Genomic DNA, 16,702 nt, shown 5'->3' with positions numbered 1-16,702 from the left:
TTCGAATTGAATCCTTCACAAACAAACAAGCACACGAACGTTTTTTTTTACCAAAATCCTCGGATTGTTAGAGACTACACACGGCTGCCACTTCAAAATGTGTTTTTTTTTTTTTTTTTAATTATAAATTTTATACAAAATATAAATTATAGANAAAAAAAAAAAAAAAAAAAAAAAAAACCTACAATAGTAAAGGCACAAACACCATCAGCAATGTACTCCAAGACTTTGATGATAGAAACAGAAGCAAATGAATGATAAATAGAGTATCAATATTTAAACACAAAATGGCAACCACTCTAGGTAATACAATAGATTGACCTATAAAAGCATCAATGTTCATTACTCTCAAATCCAACGCAACTGTAGAATTTCAGTGATATAGAATTTCATAATAATTTATATATTAAAAAAAAAAAACTCATAGATGAAATATTCATTAAACTTTAGGGGAAAATATTATATATTACATTTCATGCTTTTTCCCGAAATCCCCCCACTCCAAAAGTAGGACAAATCGCAAGCTTGGTCGATCCATGTCTAGCTATGACTTTGGGTCTTCCCAACTGATTTAACAAAAAAAAAAAAAAAAAAAGGAAAAATATGTAAATAAGTTGAAAAGCCAAAGAAACAAGCATATAATCCTATAGGCAATCAAAACTCCCTCAACAACAAATCAATAGCACAACAAAGAAGGCAGAGGAACTAAAAAGCAAGCTGCAAGGCAAGAGAAATTCCTCAAAAGTCTAACAATCAAATTGCCAATGAGATACACCATCTCCTTGTGCACAGGGGGGGAGGGGGAGCTTAGAGAAGAGAGCAAAGGAAAAGTGCGTAGTCATAGGCAAGGAAGCCAACAAATTGAGAGCAAATTAGCATCTGGCAGTGCCTAAAGAAGATAAGACAAGCTAACAGAAAACTTGTCTAAAACTACTCATAGAGTTGTGTTGAAAACACTACAAGTGGTTCTTCAAAACTCATTTAAAAAGTCACAAGATACTGGGGACACATGAGGCTTAGATTGAAGCAAGGAGAAAAATATGTTGGCAGAGAATCAATAAGCTCCTAGTCCCCTGTCAGGATTAAAATCTCGCAAACTAAGGTAGGAGACAACGGTGGCAGCAAAAGCAAATAACTTAATAGCAATAAGCTCCTTGAGTTGTCCTCTTATTCTTGGTTCTGTTGTTTTTAGTAATCTTTTTGTAAATTCTAGTTTTATTAAATAAGCTTTCTATGTGTTAAATTACTTTGGATCATCTAATGAAGTGACGTAATTTTCATGCTCTTTTCACCTTTCCTGTAAACACCTAGTATCCTATTAAAGCTGGTGAACTCTAGCTCAAATGGCACCTTTTCCTCTTGTAAAAGTGAGAAGGTCAAATCGTAGGTTCAAGAACCACCAAGGTCCTTGTGTAATTATCAGTGCAAAATTGTTTACTTATTAAAAAAAAAAATTCAATCTATCTTTCTGGATTGAGAGTTATTTATGTCACTAAGTGTCTATTGTAAATTTATTTTCATTGAGGCCAATCCAATTACTAAATTTCAGAGGAAAGCTGGAGTTGATTATATGTTATAACTTGTGAAAGCTCACAAATTTAGGGCTATTAGTTACAGAAGATCACCTGTAAAGCTATATGACTGATAGCGTCTTTGACTGTTTGCATTATTTAGTCACAATCAGGCAAACACACCATCTATATGTGAGTTTAATTTGAAGTGTTATTATTTTAATTTTACATTTTTTTTTTCAAAAAATTTTCAACTGTATCAAAATAGGTAAGTTTCATTTTTCAATTTTATACTTGCTGATGTCAATGCAAACATGCACGATCAACATTATGAAAAGATGTTTGAATCTTCCGCAAAACAAACTTCTCATGGCTTTCATCTTATATAAACTTCAACTTTCAGCCTTGCTCAAAACTAATGATTGTATTGCAATTTTCCCAGTTCATTGGAGATGGTCATCTACTTACTTGGTTAATATGACATGCTCTGCACCTTTTATTATTGGTTTTGTACTCCATTTTCATCTCCCTGATATGCATCTCTTTTGTTTTATTATTTTGTAGTATGAGAAGGATAAGAAATTGACCCATGTACATTTCAAAGCAAAATTAGAGAGGATGCTACTCATCTGCTTTTGAAAGGCCTCCATGTTAAATAGATGAGGATTCCAACTCCATTTGGGAACAAGGCAGATAAAAACATGTTTCTCCAAGAAACAAAACCCACAAAACCTAACTTTCTCCCCCACACCACCAAGTTTCCTGGGCTCATACAACCTAGAATGCCTTCCACCATATTACCACCAACTATACCATTACATAACCCACCACAACATGCTCAACCTTGTCGTCAAAACTTTTCATTGGACTCTCTAACTTATACAAAACTGGTCCAGTTCTCTACCAAATCTGGGTCTCTTTTTTATGGCAAGGCTGCTCATGGCCACATGATTAAAACTACTTTCAAATCATGCCTGTTTTTGCTAAACAATCTTCTCCATATGTATTGCCAATGTGATGAGATAAATAGCACTCGTTAGATGTTCGATAGAATGCCAAAGCACAGTGTTATTTCATATAATTCTTTGCTTTCTGGTTATTCCCAGATGGGTCTTTTTGTTAATTCCATGGAGGTGTTTAATGAAGCAAGAGTTTTTGGTTTGAAACTTGATAAATTCACCTATGCTGGTGCTCTAAATCTGTGTGGCCAAATTGGGGATCCTCTGTTGGGTATGTTGATTCATGGTTTGGTTATTGTTAGTGGGTTGGGTGATAAAGTTTTTTTAACCAATTTACTTATTGATATGTACTCAAAATGTAGTCAGGTCAATAGGGCGACACTTTTGTTTGAGTGTTCTAATGACTTGGATGAAGTTTCTTGGAATTCCTTGATTGCTGGTTATGTTAGAGTTGGTGCCAATGAGGAAATGGTGAAACTTGTTGGAAAAATGCACCGATCAGGATTGAAGTTGAATACTTATGCACTGGGAAGTGTACTGAAGGCATGTTGCACAAATTTTAAGGATTCAAATCAACATGGGAAAGCACTTCATTCCTTCTCAGTCAAACTTGGGTTGGATTTGGATGATGTTGTTGCAATTGCATTACTTGATATGTATGCAAAGATTGAGGATTTGGTTGATGCAATCTAACTTTTCAAACTGATGTCCAACCAAAGTGTCATCATCTATAATGCCATGATTGCTGGATTCCTCCAAGGCAAGACCACTAATGATGAATATGCAAATGAAGCTTTCAATCTTTTCTCTAAGATGCAAAAGAATGGAATCAAACCCTCAAAGTTTACATTCTCAAGCATGCTTAAAGTTTGTAATGCTGTTGAAGCATTTGATTATGGAAAGCAAATTCATGCTCAAATTTGCAAGAGGGACCTTCAATCTGATGAGTTCATTGGAAGTGCACTTATTGATTTGTACTTTTTGTCAATTTCAGTTGAGGATGGGGTTAAATGTTTTGCTTTAACTTCTAAGCTAGATATTGTCTCATGGACATCCATCATCTCAGGTTATGTTCAAAACGGGCATTTTGGACGTGCATTGGCTTTGTTCTATGAACTTCTCTCATTTGGAAGGAAACCTGATGAGTTCATAATATCAAGTATGTTGGGTGCTTGTTCTAATTTGGCGTCACCAAGATCTGGACAGCAGATTCAGGGATATGCAATAAAAATTGGTATTGGCAAATTTACCATGATTCAAAATTCACAAATATGCATGTATGCAAAATCTGGAGACATTGATTCTGCTCATCTGACCTTTGAAGAGATGGACAATCCAGATGTAGTGTCCTGGTCCATGATGATCAGTAGCAATGCGCAACATGGGTGTGCAAGAAAAGCATTGAGACTTTTTGAGTTGATGATGGATTATGGAATTGCACCCAACCACATTATGTTCCTTGGAGTTCTAACAGCCTGTAGTCATGGAGGTCTCGTTAAGGAAGAACTACGGTATGTTAATAAAGCCTTTTTGCATTTCATAAATATTTGTGATTTTTTTTCTTTTGATTTTTTTTTTTTTGGGTTTAGGGGGGTGGGGGGGGGGGGGGGTGGTGTTGAGGGGTTATCCTTCATCATCAGATTTTTTTTGGCCATGGGTTGTTTTTTTGAAACTAGGACTTAATGAAGAAAGTAATTTTAATAAGTTGTGAATTGAATCTGATTGGTGCATAAGGTTAAATTGTATACAAGGGAGAAGAAAATGTAGATGTACTCTTTTTTATTTATTTATTATTCAAATTTGATAATAATGTAGATTGAATATGAAGTTTATTTGTGATACTGTGAATTAATTGCTTCTCCTCTCCCCTCCTTGGGACTACCAGGCTAGGTTATACACCCTAAAGCAGAACTTAGTCTATGAAGTTTATAAATATTTTTTTTTTTTTTTTTAAGAAAAAAAATTATAAATAGTTGTGTGCACATTTCTTGGGTTTTTAAATTGTATAAACTATATCATATCACTATCCTTGTCCATGGCAGATACTTTGAAAGCATGAAGAAAGATTACTGCATGACAGTTAATGTAAGGCACTGTGCCTACATTGTTGACCTCTTGGGTTGCGCCAGAAAGTTAGTTGATGCTGAAAATTTCATTCTGAACTCAGGATTTAAGGAAGATCCAGTGATGTGGCGAGCCTTATTGAGTGCTTGCAGGGTTTACAAGGACACTGTCACAGGAAAACATGTTGCAGAGAGAGTAATTGAGCTTGAACCTCAGGGATCTGCATCTTATGTGCTTCTTTACAACATCTACAATGATGCCGGGATAAATTTGCCTGCAACAAAAATTAGGGAATTGATGAATGATTGAGGAGTTAAGAAGGAACCTAGTCTAAGTTGGATCGAGGTAGGGAATGAAGTTCATTGCTTTGTGGTGGGTGATCGTTCTCACCCAATGTGTCAAGTGATATAGCATGCTTAGAAGAGATGATGAAGAGGATGGGGAAATTAGGTTATGTAGAAGAGAGGCCTATTTCTAGTATCTCTGAACCTAAACTCAAAGCTAGCACAGTGATGAACTACCACAGTGAAAAGTTAGCTGTGACTTATGGGATTCTCTGTCTGTCAGCATCAGCTCCAGTGAAGGTGATGAAGAACTTGAGAGTCTGTTGAGATTGTCATACAATGATGAAGTTTTTGTCGAGAGTTGAAAAGAGAGAGATAATTCTTAGAGATTCAATTCATTTTCATCATTTTAGAGAAGGTACTTGTTCTTGTGGAGACTACTGGTAGTTTCAATAGAAGTAAATTTTTGGGTTAGTGATAGTAGAAATGAGTGAATATTTTGGCCACAAATGTTGAGACATATGAGTGAAGATTTTGCTTTAGTACTAGAATCTATCTTTTTTAAATAGCAATATTATAAACAATAAATTTTACAATTTTTTTACAAGTTGATGGGAACAAAGAATCCACCACAAAGGTTGTAAAATAATTTTGTATATAGATTTACGCTTCTCAAGAATTCTGAAAAAGTATTGATAAGGCAACAATAATAAAATTTTCTTGATTTGGTTTCCATTGAAAATTTTTCTAAATTTGCACATTATCACCTTTACCTTTCATGCATGCATTTGATTTTTTTATTGTGAATGTAGATGTGAACACACTCCATAATGAGAATATAGATTACCACTAGTCCCTTTTTTCGGATGCAATGAAATGAAATTCAATTTATAACGAATGCTTGATTTCACTTTATTGTCAAGTCAAGACACTAATTGAGTTTAAAAAAAAATTTCTTTTTGTGTTTTAGGCAAGATTCGAATCTCTTATTCTATGACAAAAACTTTACAATATTTTGGGATGTGCTTATTTGCTTAAGTTTATTTGAGTTTTTAGCTTCTTTTTGGTATTATTTATAAGTCCTATTAGACTATTCAATTAACTTTTAACTTTTTTTTTTATCCTCTACACTTTTAACAAAAAGTTTTCAATTTCAATCAAATAAACTGTTCTCTCTAACAATACTTTAAATTCAATATAACTCACATAGAGGTTGATTTGACTATATGTCCATCAACATTTTTTTTTTTTTTTTTGGGCAAAATAGAGATGAAATTTATTGAAGAAAGAGAAGGAACCTAGGGGGACCTGCATAAAAGAGGGTGGAGAGATGATATCGGGCCCATAGGAGTTACAAAAGGCGCAGCCCAGGCTGCAAGCCTGCCCCAGGATCGGCAAGAGAATTTGAGTTTCTGGAAGTGTTGTACTTATGTAGAGTATTGACTTTTTCTCCCCCAAGAGAGAGAGAAGAAAATGTAAGAGTATCTCTAACAACTTCTTCAAATTTTTTACAGTTTGAAGAATGAATAGTGACATTTAACTTTTACATACTCACTTTTTCAAATACACTTTTCAACAGATTCTCTATCACATTCTCTATCTCATTTAAATATTATTTCTTCATTCATTATTTATTCTTTTTTAATCATCATTTATTCTTTTTTTAACAACTATATTTTTAATGATAAGTGTTATATTCACAACATTTTACGCAATACTTTCACAACAAAATTTATGTGAAAAGTTGTTACTAGTTCTAATTTGAACCCACTACTGAAATTATTTTTTTGCTCGTCAATATTATCTAATAACAATCTGTTACTTAAAATTTATTGTGAAAATATTATGGTAGTATTTCTTTATTGCAATTTTTTATTTTTTATATTATTTTTCCCTTCCACCCCATCTGGACACGTTTCTTCTTCTTTTCTTTTTTTTTTTTTCTTTTTTCTCTTGGTTTTTTCTCCACCACCCACGTATCCCACTCCTTTCCTCTATCTACCTTCTTTTGCTTTTTCTTCTAGTTCATTCCGGAGCACTTCTTCTTCTTCAGTTATCTCTCTCTCTCTTTCTCTAGCTCTTTCTTTTTTTACTTTTTCTATTTCTACTTCTATTTTCTTTCTTCTTCAGCTCACTTCACACACACACACACACACCCACACGCACGCACGCACAGCCGACATGGCCTTCGCCTATCTTTTTTTCTTTTTTCTTTTTTTAATCTTGTTCTGATTCACTTTGTTGTTGCAATGGAGCTTAGATAGGCTTTCATGCTCTTGATTTGTTGTTTTTATTTTTATTTTAGATTTGTTGTTCTAATTAAATTTTTATTTTTTCATGTTCTTGATCTGTTACTGTGTTTGTGTTGATTGTGTTACCGTTTGAGAGGGACACAGATGAACAAAGAAGAGAGGAGGAAAGAGAAAGAATTTTTTTTTATTCAGCCGGATATTTTTTTAAGATAAAATAATAGTTTGAAGTTGCTACAGTATTCTCTAAATTAAGAGAATTACTGTAGCAACTTCAAAAAATAATTTAGAGAACATGTGCGTATGGAGAAGCTGCTGGAGAGATGAACAGTGTCATTTGGTGGTCCAAATTTGGCTTTACCGAAACTGCTGGAGATGCTCTAAGAGTACTAACTATGGACTTCTTTATGGAGTGGACTAAGAGGTTTTACACTTAAAATATCCTCATCTATATTTTCCATTCTCCATAATTACTTAGAGAAGTAAAAAAATATAGAGTAGGAAACAATTTAGAATGCCTTCATATATCCACATCAATTAGGTTGTATATTTTTAGACTTTCACAATTTTGGCTTGTATATTTATAAAATAATGGGAGCATACTGCATCGATACAAGATATCCATGCCACAAGCATGTCTATATATATATATATATATATCCACCTTGCATAATGGAGCCGAATGAAAAACTCATTCTATGGTCTTTTATCCGGAAGAAGAAGAAGAAGAATTTGGTGATAAAATTGCTGGTGGCCTCATGACCATCAATTATCGATGGGGCCCTCATTAGAACTTTAAATTCAAAAAAGTGTTTTTTTTTTTTTTTTTTGTGTCAAATCTCGTTTATAGCTTCTACAGGGACCACAGTTATTGGATGCCAGTAATTAAACATTTTTTTTTCAATACACACATAGTGGGAAGAGTATTAATTTTTTTTTTTTGTTAACGCTCGGTCTGTTATTTCAACTCTCATGGCTATCTGATGCTGGTCATATTGGAACATGGTTGAATATATTTACCATTTGTTTTTCACTAACTAAAAAAAAAAGGGTCTTTCATTTCTTGGGGGTTTAATACTTAGAACATGGCATTGGAGTCCACATCTTGTTCATCTCTCATGCCTAATGTATACTCCAATGCCATGTTTAGAGTATTGGAATTGAGAATGGGTGAGTTTGAGTAGGCATAATTGAGTTAGATATATAAAACTCATTTACCTATTAAAATTCATTTAACTAATTGCTTCTAATCTAAATCCAATCCATTCTAATTATTATGAATAAACCTCAACCTACCTAATTATCTAATTATCAAAATTACCAAAATGCTACTAAAGTGAAAATGACCAAAAATAAAAAATCCTCTCTTAGTTTTTTTTTTCTTTTTTTTGAGGATAAACGAACACCGTTGGATGAAGCGGAGGGATAATCCTGTGTTGGGACTCAACCGCATCGGAGGAAGCCAGAGAGAAAATGATCTTCGATTCTGATTAGAACGAAGTTGATCGTTACTTACAAGCCGTCGATGAAATCCAACGGTCGCTATCTTCCACCACCATCAACAACGAAAGCAGCAACAACGACGAAAGCTGTTTGAACTCGGCGATTCGGATTGCCATGGCTTGGCTGGAGGACGAGTTTCGAAATATTCTGCTAAGTCACACTACCCATCTAGAAGTCGAGTCGATTTCATTCAACTCCGATTCAGATTGCCATGGCTCGGCTGAAGGACGAGTTTCGGAATATTCTGCTCCTCTGGAAGCCGAGTCGATTTTGTTCAGCTCTGATCCGAGCTCGTCGACTCACTCTCACAGTCAAGTCAACGATCATGAGGACGAGGGTGAGCACGATCATGTGGTTATTTTTTTTTTTTGNCCTGTGTTGGGACTCAACCGCATCGGATGAAGCCAGAGAGAAAATGATCTTCGATTCTGATTAGAACGAAGTTGATCGTTACTTACAAGCCGTCGATGAAATCCAACGGTCGCTATCTTCCACCACCATCAACAACGAAAGCAGCAACAACGACGAAAGCTGTTTGAACTCGCGATTCGGATTGCCATGGCTTGGCTGGAGGACGAGTTTCGAAATATTCTGCTAAGTCACACTACCCATCTAGAAGTCGAGTCGATTTCATTCAACTCCGATTTAGATTGCCATGGCTCGGCTGAAGGACGAGTTTCGGAATATTCTGCTCCTCTGGAAGCCGAGTCGATTTTGTTCAGCTCTGATCCGAGCTCGTCGACTCACTCTCACAGTCAAGTCAACGATCATGAGGACGAGGGTGAGCACGATCATGTGGTTATTTTTATTTTTTGTGTGTGGGATGAGTTGGGTTGAATTTAGTTATATTGTTTTTGGGTTAAATGGTTTCAATGAGTTTTTAGTTAAAACTTAATTATTATTGGGTTGATGCCCATTTAACCCAACTAATAATTTGATAGATTTGGGTTTAATTAGAATGAGTGGGTTTGAGTGAGCAAATAAGTTTGGATTATTTTGCCACCCTTAAATATAATACAACTTACTAAACAAACAAGAAAAAGAATAGAATCCAAAGAAAAGTAACAGAAATAAATAAGAGAATAATGAACTTAACCACCCCCCCAAAAAAAAAAAAAAAAAAGAGCATGCTACTTATATCCATAATTGAAAAAGTAATGTTACATACATAATTTATTTTATAATATTTTTATAAATTGTTGATATGACAAATTCTAATTGGGTCATCACTAACATTATATTTTTACTCACAATAACTATTTAAAAATATTAAAGTCACATTAGTAGTTTGTAAAAATGTTATAAAATTAGTAGCATTACTCTAATTGGAAACACTAGGTTGAAGGGGAAGAGCTAACAAACATTGGGTCTCGCTTACCTTCATACTCTTTTTAACTAGAATTTACTTTATTTTAATGAAAACGGTCACTTGCAATTACTATTATATATTTAAAAAAAATGACATAGACGGTAAAAAAAATCGAAGGAGCCAAATCTAAAATCAATAGAACTTTATTAAAACCGGCCATCATTGCTACATAATTAACAAAGTTGTCTTCATTAAAAACAAATAAAGGTAGTCAATCACAGATACAAACCCTAGCAGATAGAGATATATATTTATTTTTCCTTTCGATTTTTGTTTTGTTTTGTTTTTGTTTTCCAATAAATAGGGAGGTGTGTCTCCGGTCTCTTCTTTCCAATCTAAGATATCATAAAGAATGCCGACACCATTAAGCTGTCACTCCACCTCATTTTGGATTTTGTTAATAAATGACCCAAAGGTTTTTTTTTTTTTTAATGAATGACCCAAAGAGTAAAGATATATGTTAAAAAGTTCTTAATACTTTTTTTTTTTAATTCTTGTTCTTAATACTCTATTATTAAATTAAGATGAATCTAATATTTCATTAAACCAAATTTTAAGAAAATATTGTCAAAATAAAAAAACACCACAAATCAATAAATTATTAACATGAACAAAAATGTTTTAATAATGTGCATTTTAATTCATGGGTAAGTACAAAAATGTGTTGTGCTTTGGACACTTGATAAGAACTCATTTTAGTAGAAGTTGACAGAAAGATTATATTGAACAATCCTAAATTATTTAGAATTGAAATGAATAAATAGAAGTCACATGATTAAATTAAATGTTGAATAAAGTCAAAAGATATAATTTGTGGCGCATGCAAAAAAGAAGAAGATATAATTTGTGGCATTCGATTTTAATCTATAATTCTATATACTTGTGGCACTCCTTAATTACTGCTTAGTATTGTCCCCATAATGATCACATGATGACCTTGTTGACAAGAATCGAAACACATAAAAGAACAAAAAAAGTTCATTCAAGTTTCTTTATGATTAAGAAAAAAAAAAAAAATCACCAATCTCATAATGTCCTCATGATGATCATGATATTCAACCTATTTTGTAGGATGCCCATAAAATTTTTAAAACCAAAAAAAGAAAAAAAAAAAAACCCAACATAACAAGCTTACACATATATGCTATAACCCTTGTGAAGATTCACCATGTTTATGTCCATGTTGTTTATTTTCATGATGAGCTTCTTCTTCTTCTTCACCTTCTTCATCTTCGTCTTCTTCTTCCTTAATCTCTTGAGGGTTCTCCACCGGCGAAGGCTGATCAGAAATATCTGGAGGTGGCTGACGTGGCGGCGGAGGAGGGTCGACTCTGCCGTCGAGGCAAGAAGAGCATTTGGTCTCAACCCAGCTCTCGAAGTCGTACTGTCCATGACCCATGATACGCCGACCCGAGCAGAGCCGTCCGATCATCCCAGCTATCACTCCAAGAATAGTGATCACTGCAAGAACAGCTATAACCGGACCCACCGACCCGTGACCCGAATGAGCTGTGTAGGCTTGCTGGGTCACAGCCTCTGGAGATGGAGGTGGCAGTTGTTGTTGTTGTTGGTCTATTGGATTTGGAGTTGTAGTAGTAGTAGTAGTAGACGACATGTGAGTTTTGACTGTGGCTTTACAAGAAAGAAAGAGAAAAAACAGTCTTTTTTGGGTTTTTGAGAGGTTTAAGGGGCTTGAGAGAGTGATAGAGATGGGAGACAATGAAAAACTAGAAGTGGGTTTGTTTGGAAATCATGAATTCTATTAGATTCTGAAGAAGAAAAAAAAAATTTCAGGATTTTGTGTATGCGTTCAAGTACTGTTCATAGAAAGAGAGAAAAAAGTGGAAGAGATTGTGTTCGGTGTTCAAAAGGTTTAGACTTTAGAACAAAAAATAAACAATAGATGGGTGTTTCTTTTCTAATTTTTTTTACCCTTAAAGATAATTGATTTTTGTGGTAAAAAATTTTTGGAGAGAGAGAGGAATTGAGAATGATTTGAGGGAAAACTTTTTTCAAAGTGGTGGGATGGGATGGGATGGGATGGGAGAGTAGTTTTTCTCAGGACCTTTTCTGCTACTGCAAGAAATTATGAGAAACCACTTTGACAGCTTACAACTTTCTATGTAGTATAAAAATAGGAATAGGAATGACAAAGATGTACCAAGGTTCCATGCCTATGAAACCTTGTAAGTTATAACTCAGAGAGAGAGAGTACTTGAAGTTTCAGCTGCTTTGTTTTTATTTAGAAATATTTGCTGCTCATCATGATATGATTTCCTATTCTTTATCTAATTTTTGATACACTGGTCGGCATAATTTACTTTTTGGTTAGTAAAAATGACCAATGGCAATTTATTTTTGGTAAATTAGATGATCAAGATCGAGTTTTCTCTACATATACTTACCAACATTTGCAATATATATAAATATGAATTTCGATAATCCCCAAAATATCCTTGCTACATGACAATTTGTTATTGCCAATGCCATGTCTCTTTGCCAGAAGTAGCAAAGAACTTAAATTAATAGATAATAGACTAGGGGCTATTTGAATCATCAACCCCTAAAAACCATGTCTTCTTCTGTCTTGTCCTATGTGAACTCTCTAAAAACATGGTATTCTTGATTTCCATCTAGTTTCTTCCTCAAGAATGCTGAGTACACACAAAAAAAATTTGCAACATTTTTTTATTTTTTTTTTATTTTTTTTATCACAGCTGGGTCGACAGCAAGTTTTTACTTATTTTTATTTGAGCTTACTATTAACAATCTTCTTGGTTGAATTTGCTTGTTTTTATCTGAATTTACTATTAATAATTTTCTATATCAACCGAGCGTAAAATTTTGTGTCTATAAATTTTTTAATTTTAATTTTTTTTTTTATCCCAATTACTAATGGGAAATGGATTTTTCTATGCAGCGTATGGTGCGTGTGCCTAGGCTGCTTACCGCCACTATGGGGCTGATCATCATTCACTTAAAGTTGTTTTTTTAGGTGCGGGATAGGTCTAACTTATTAAAGGACAAAAAGTTTAAACATTATTCTAATTCTAATAGCAAAAAGTTAAAAAAATTATGTTAAAACTTTAAGCCAATTGGACCGCGTGCCCCTCTTTTCATTCTCTTACTTTTCCACCACCTCAATGAAGGCTATCCTTCCTTCTCAATATGTTTTACAGTTGTATGTTAAGTTGAACAATAAGAAAAGAGTGAAAGACCAAAATCTTCAAAAGATGTAAAGAGCAGTTATGAACATTTTTTATATCATCTAATTTTTGATATTTTTCATTATATATTTGTTAAAAATACAATGTCTTGATAGATGATTTCAACTATCCAAGCAATCTGTCATATTGATTATTGTTTTCTAAAAAACTAACTTTTCAATTCCTCACACAAAATGACTATACTTATTTTTGATGGATAAATATTCCACTGAAGGATCAAAAACAAGAAGAGAACATGTTTTATTTTATTTTTAATAAATTCAAAATTTTCATTGATGGAGCAAAAGAGATACATCTCTTTCCCAAGCCTCCATGACTGTAGGAGGGAGGGATACACAATTACAAAAATACAAGATATTTGAGTATGAAACATACCTGCTTAGTTCATGAGCTACAAAGTTAGGATCCCTTTTGATCCAGCAAAAAAAACAGTCCACAAAAGAATTAGCCAAAATTGATGCTCCTACTGATAATATTCTAGCATTGCTCTTCATTGCACAGTGTAAAACAAAAGGCTTTATACACTGAGCTAGCTCTTCTCTTCTTCAAGTACACGATGGAAACAATTTCCTTTGAAATTCATTTCTAAGACATATCAATTTTATGATTTTTGATTAAGATTAATTTCAATATCTTATTGGACCATTTTTGAAGAATAATACTATAAAAAAAATATTTAGCAAAATGACAATGTTTGAAAGTAATTTTAAGAAATAGCCGTTTTTTAATCTCGTCTCTTGAAATTGAAGTGACAAGTTTCATTCAAGTTCTTAAAAAAAGCCTATATCCCCAAATACTTAAAAATAATCCTTTACTAGTTTTTCATCTCCAATACAAAATTTAATATAATTTTAGTATACAATATAAATGGGTCAATAAAAAACAATTTTTTATTTTTTATTTTTTTTTAACTATGACTATTTTATATATGAATTAAATATTATCTTCAAATTCATCGATATAATTTCAAGCGCAAATCAAAGCTTCTACAATTTCTAGTAAAAGACAATCTATAGAGAGTAAAAATTTTACCCCTAATACTAAAAGATGATTCAAAAGCAACAACAATTGATGGAATGCATAGATTACATGCCATAAAAGAGAACTTTAAAATCCAATTGTATTTTTTTCCACCCAAAAAGAGCACCCATCTGTTAAAAAAGAAAGTGAGAAGAGGAAAGAGAGATAACTTGAGCTAGAGAGTGAAAAAAAAAAAAAAAAAAAATCAATACAAAATTTTGATGTGTTAAAAAGGGTCGACTGTGAGAAGAGGAAAGAGAGATAACTTGAGCTAGAGAGTGAAAAAAAAAAAAAAAAAAAATCAATACAAAATTTTGATGTGTTAAAAAGGGTCGACCCATTTTTTCATGGTTCCAAAAAATCCTACCCTATGTATATTTTTCCTTTGGGTTTAAGCAAGTTAGCAGGTTTTGGTCCAATTTTGTCAGATCTACTTTTGGCATGCATCATTGCTATGTAAGTTAGCCCATTACGAATGAATAAATGGAGGGACATAACTAGCTGTCTGGACTTGTTGAAGTGGTGAGTTATGAGTAGTAGAAAATAATAGTTCTTTTACAGCCATGCATTTTGTCTGAAGTTGTTGACGTGATTCACTCTAAATGTTGTGGACAATCTTTTACAATGATCTACCACTTATAATTAGCCACATTAAAATTGTGGAAAATTTTATGGCACGAAAAGTGTATCTCTACACCTTAAAAAATAAAAGTGACTAATAGTGGTAGGTTTATATAAAAATAAACAAGTAGCGGAAAGATTTGCAGAATATATCATGACCATAATAGATAAACAAGTAGCGGAAAAAGTTCCAATCTGACCACTAGTATATTGTATGAAAACAAAACACACCTCAAGAAAACTGATAACTTCCCCTACCACTAGTAAATTTGAAAACATTACCCTTAAGTAAGCCAAAAAATACTTCAATTACTGGATTGAAGAGAATTGAATTTTAAATGATTCAAAGCCAAAGGTGTCAATTATGCAACACCACATAGAAGTCAAGGGTCGGTAGAGAATCTGATCTGGAAGCAGAGAATATGTCCTCCTCTAAATGGGTTTTATTTTTTTGAATGAATGGCTCAAATTGATCACGTTTTTTTTTTTTTTTTTTTTGAAATAATAGACAAGTTTCATTAATGGATCTAAGTGCTCATGTTGAAGATGAATATGATAGTTCATGATAAGGAATAATTTTGGCAGATCCAAATATATAAAAAGGAGGAGGAAGGAGTGATAAAAGTTGTTTTGTGAGACTAGGACAGAAATCTCAATGTGGCTGCTGTACAAAGTTTTAGTCAGGCATCTACCAGCTTTTCTTTATATTCTTTTTTTTGAATCCAAGCACTCCTTGTCGGCTTCTTTTTTGAATCTTATTAGTGCATTTGAGCGTGGTCTTCTCTCTCAACTACAAACTTTTCCCTTCTTCATGCCAAACTAGAAAGAAGAGAATAATAAAATATGTTACAGTGGTGAGTGGTGTACAGAAAATGTTCAGTCCCTGATGTCAGGCTTGATCTTTAGTGGGCCATTACCATGACTATTTTGCAACTTTGCATACAAAAGGCAATTACTTTTAACTGCTCCTTATGCATGATTCATGTAGCCAATAAAACCATAATGGTTGAATTTTTAAAGTCATGAACGCACCAAGTCTTGTAAGCTTTGTCTTTAGCACATAAAAAAAATTGTAAATGCTCTTTTAAGGGTCATTAGGGTTTGGACTAAGTTGAGTGGGAGTCATGCACGATCAAATTTTTCTTTGATTGATAAGTTACACATGCATCCAGTGGATCTTGAATTTAAGACCTCATCCTCATGGTGCCAGTTGAGCTAAAGCTCATTGGCCACATTACGATCTACAAATTATTAGCAGTAAACCAAATATTTCATTAGATGAGTACCATCCAGATGTGTGTGTCAAGATGAATGAAGTTAAGAAAAGAGGAAATGGAAAAAGATAGTGTTGAACTGTTGATTAGTACATAACAAGTGAGATTCAAGAGAGATGGTTTCTAATGTGCAACTTTTAATCAGTGTATATAAGGGGAGTTGACCCCAATAACTTTAATTGTTTTTTTGTGCTCTGTAATCTATATCAGAGTTAAGATAAGGATGATGAATGTTTTAATGCATATGCAAACGGTATGTCTTGTTGAATTCTGTCACGAGAAGATATTTTTGGTCATCAGACATTAGAACACAACCATATGATTGGGGTTAATTGTAGTCATGCAGCATCATATATGTAGCTATAAATAGGCACATCCATATATTACTGCACTTGTTCTTGCCAATCTTGTAATTTGATTCTGACTGCAATAGGATACATTTGATATGAGTATCAAAATCTTTCACCTGTGACTGCTCAACAAGATTACATAATTATTCAAATGTCAATTCCACTTAGATATTAGAATCAGATGGCCATATGGTACTTCGATTAGGTTATTTTTTATTTTTTATTTTTTAACACTTGGATTAGTTTTAAACCAAATAGATGGTAATGAATT

The 16,702-nt window shown here is 33.4% G+C and overlaps 1 protein-coding gene and 1 pseudogene across 1 annotated transcript; one reads left to right on the top strand and one right to left on the bottom strand.

The window, feature by feature from the left end:
• The first annotated feature begins 1,476 nt into the window (after positions 1 to 1,476).
• Positions 1,477 to 5,519, top strand: LOC112010523 (pentatricopeptide repeat-containing protein At3g13880-like; annotated as a pseudogene).
• Positions 5,520 to 11,083: 5,564 nt separating this feature from the next.
• LOC112010552 (uncharacterized) lies at positions 11,084 to 11,554 on the bottom strand. The gene has a single exon (XM_065765886.1). The coding sequence runs from the start codon at positions 11,552 to 11,554 to the stop codon at positions 11,084 to 11,086; it is 471 nt and encodes a 156-aa protein (XP_065621958.1).
• Between the last annotated feature and the right edge of the window lie 5,148 nt (positions 11,555 to 16,702).

This window comes from Quercus suber, unplaced genomic scaffold, assembly GCF_002906115.3.
Source record: "Quercus suber isolate HL8 unplaced genomic scaffold, Cork oak 2.0 scaffold_661, whole genome shotgun sequence".
Lineage (NCBI taxonomy): Eukaryota > Viridiplantae > Streptophyta > Magnoliopsida > Fagales > Fagaceae > Quercus > Quercus suber.
The sequence above is the reverse complement of the archived record's forward strand: the minus strand, read 5'-3'. Positions and strand labels throughout refer to the sequence as shown.

What these genes read in the sequence shown, in the direction of transcription:
- LOC112010552 (XM_065765886.1), bottom strand. Translation starts at nt 11,554, where the DNA reads ATGTCGTCTACTACTACTACTACTACAACTCCAAATCCAATAGACCAA.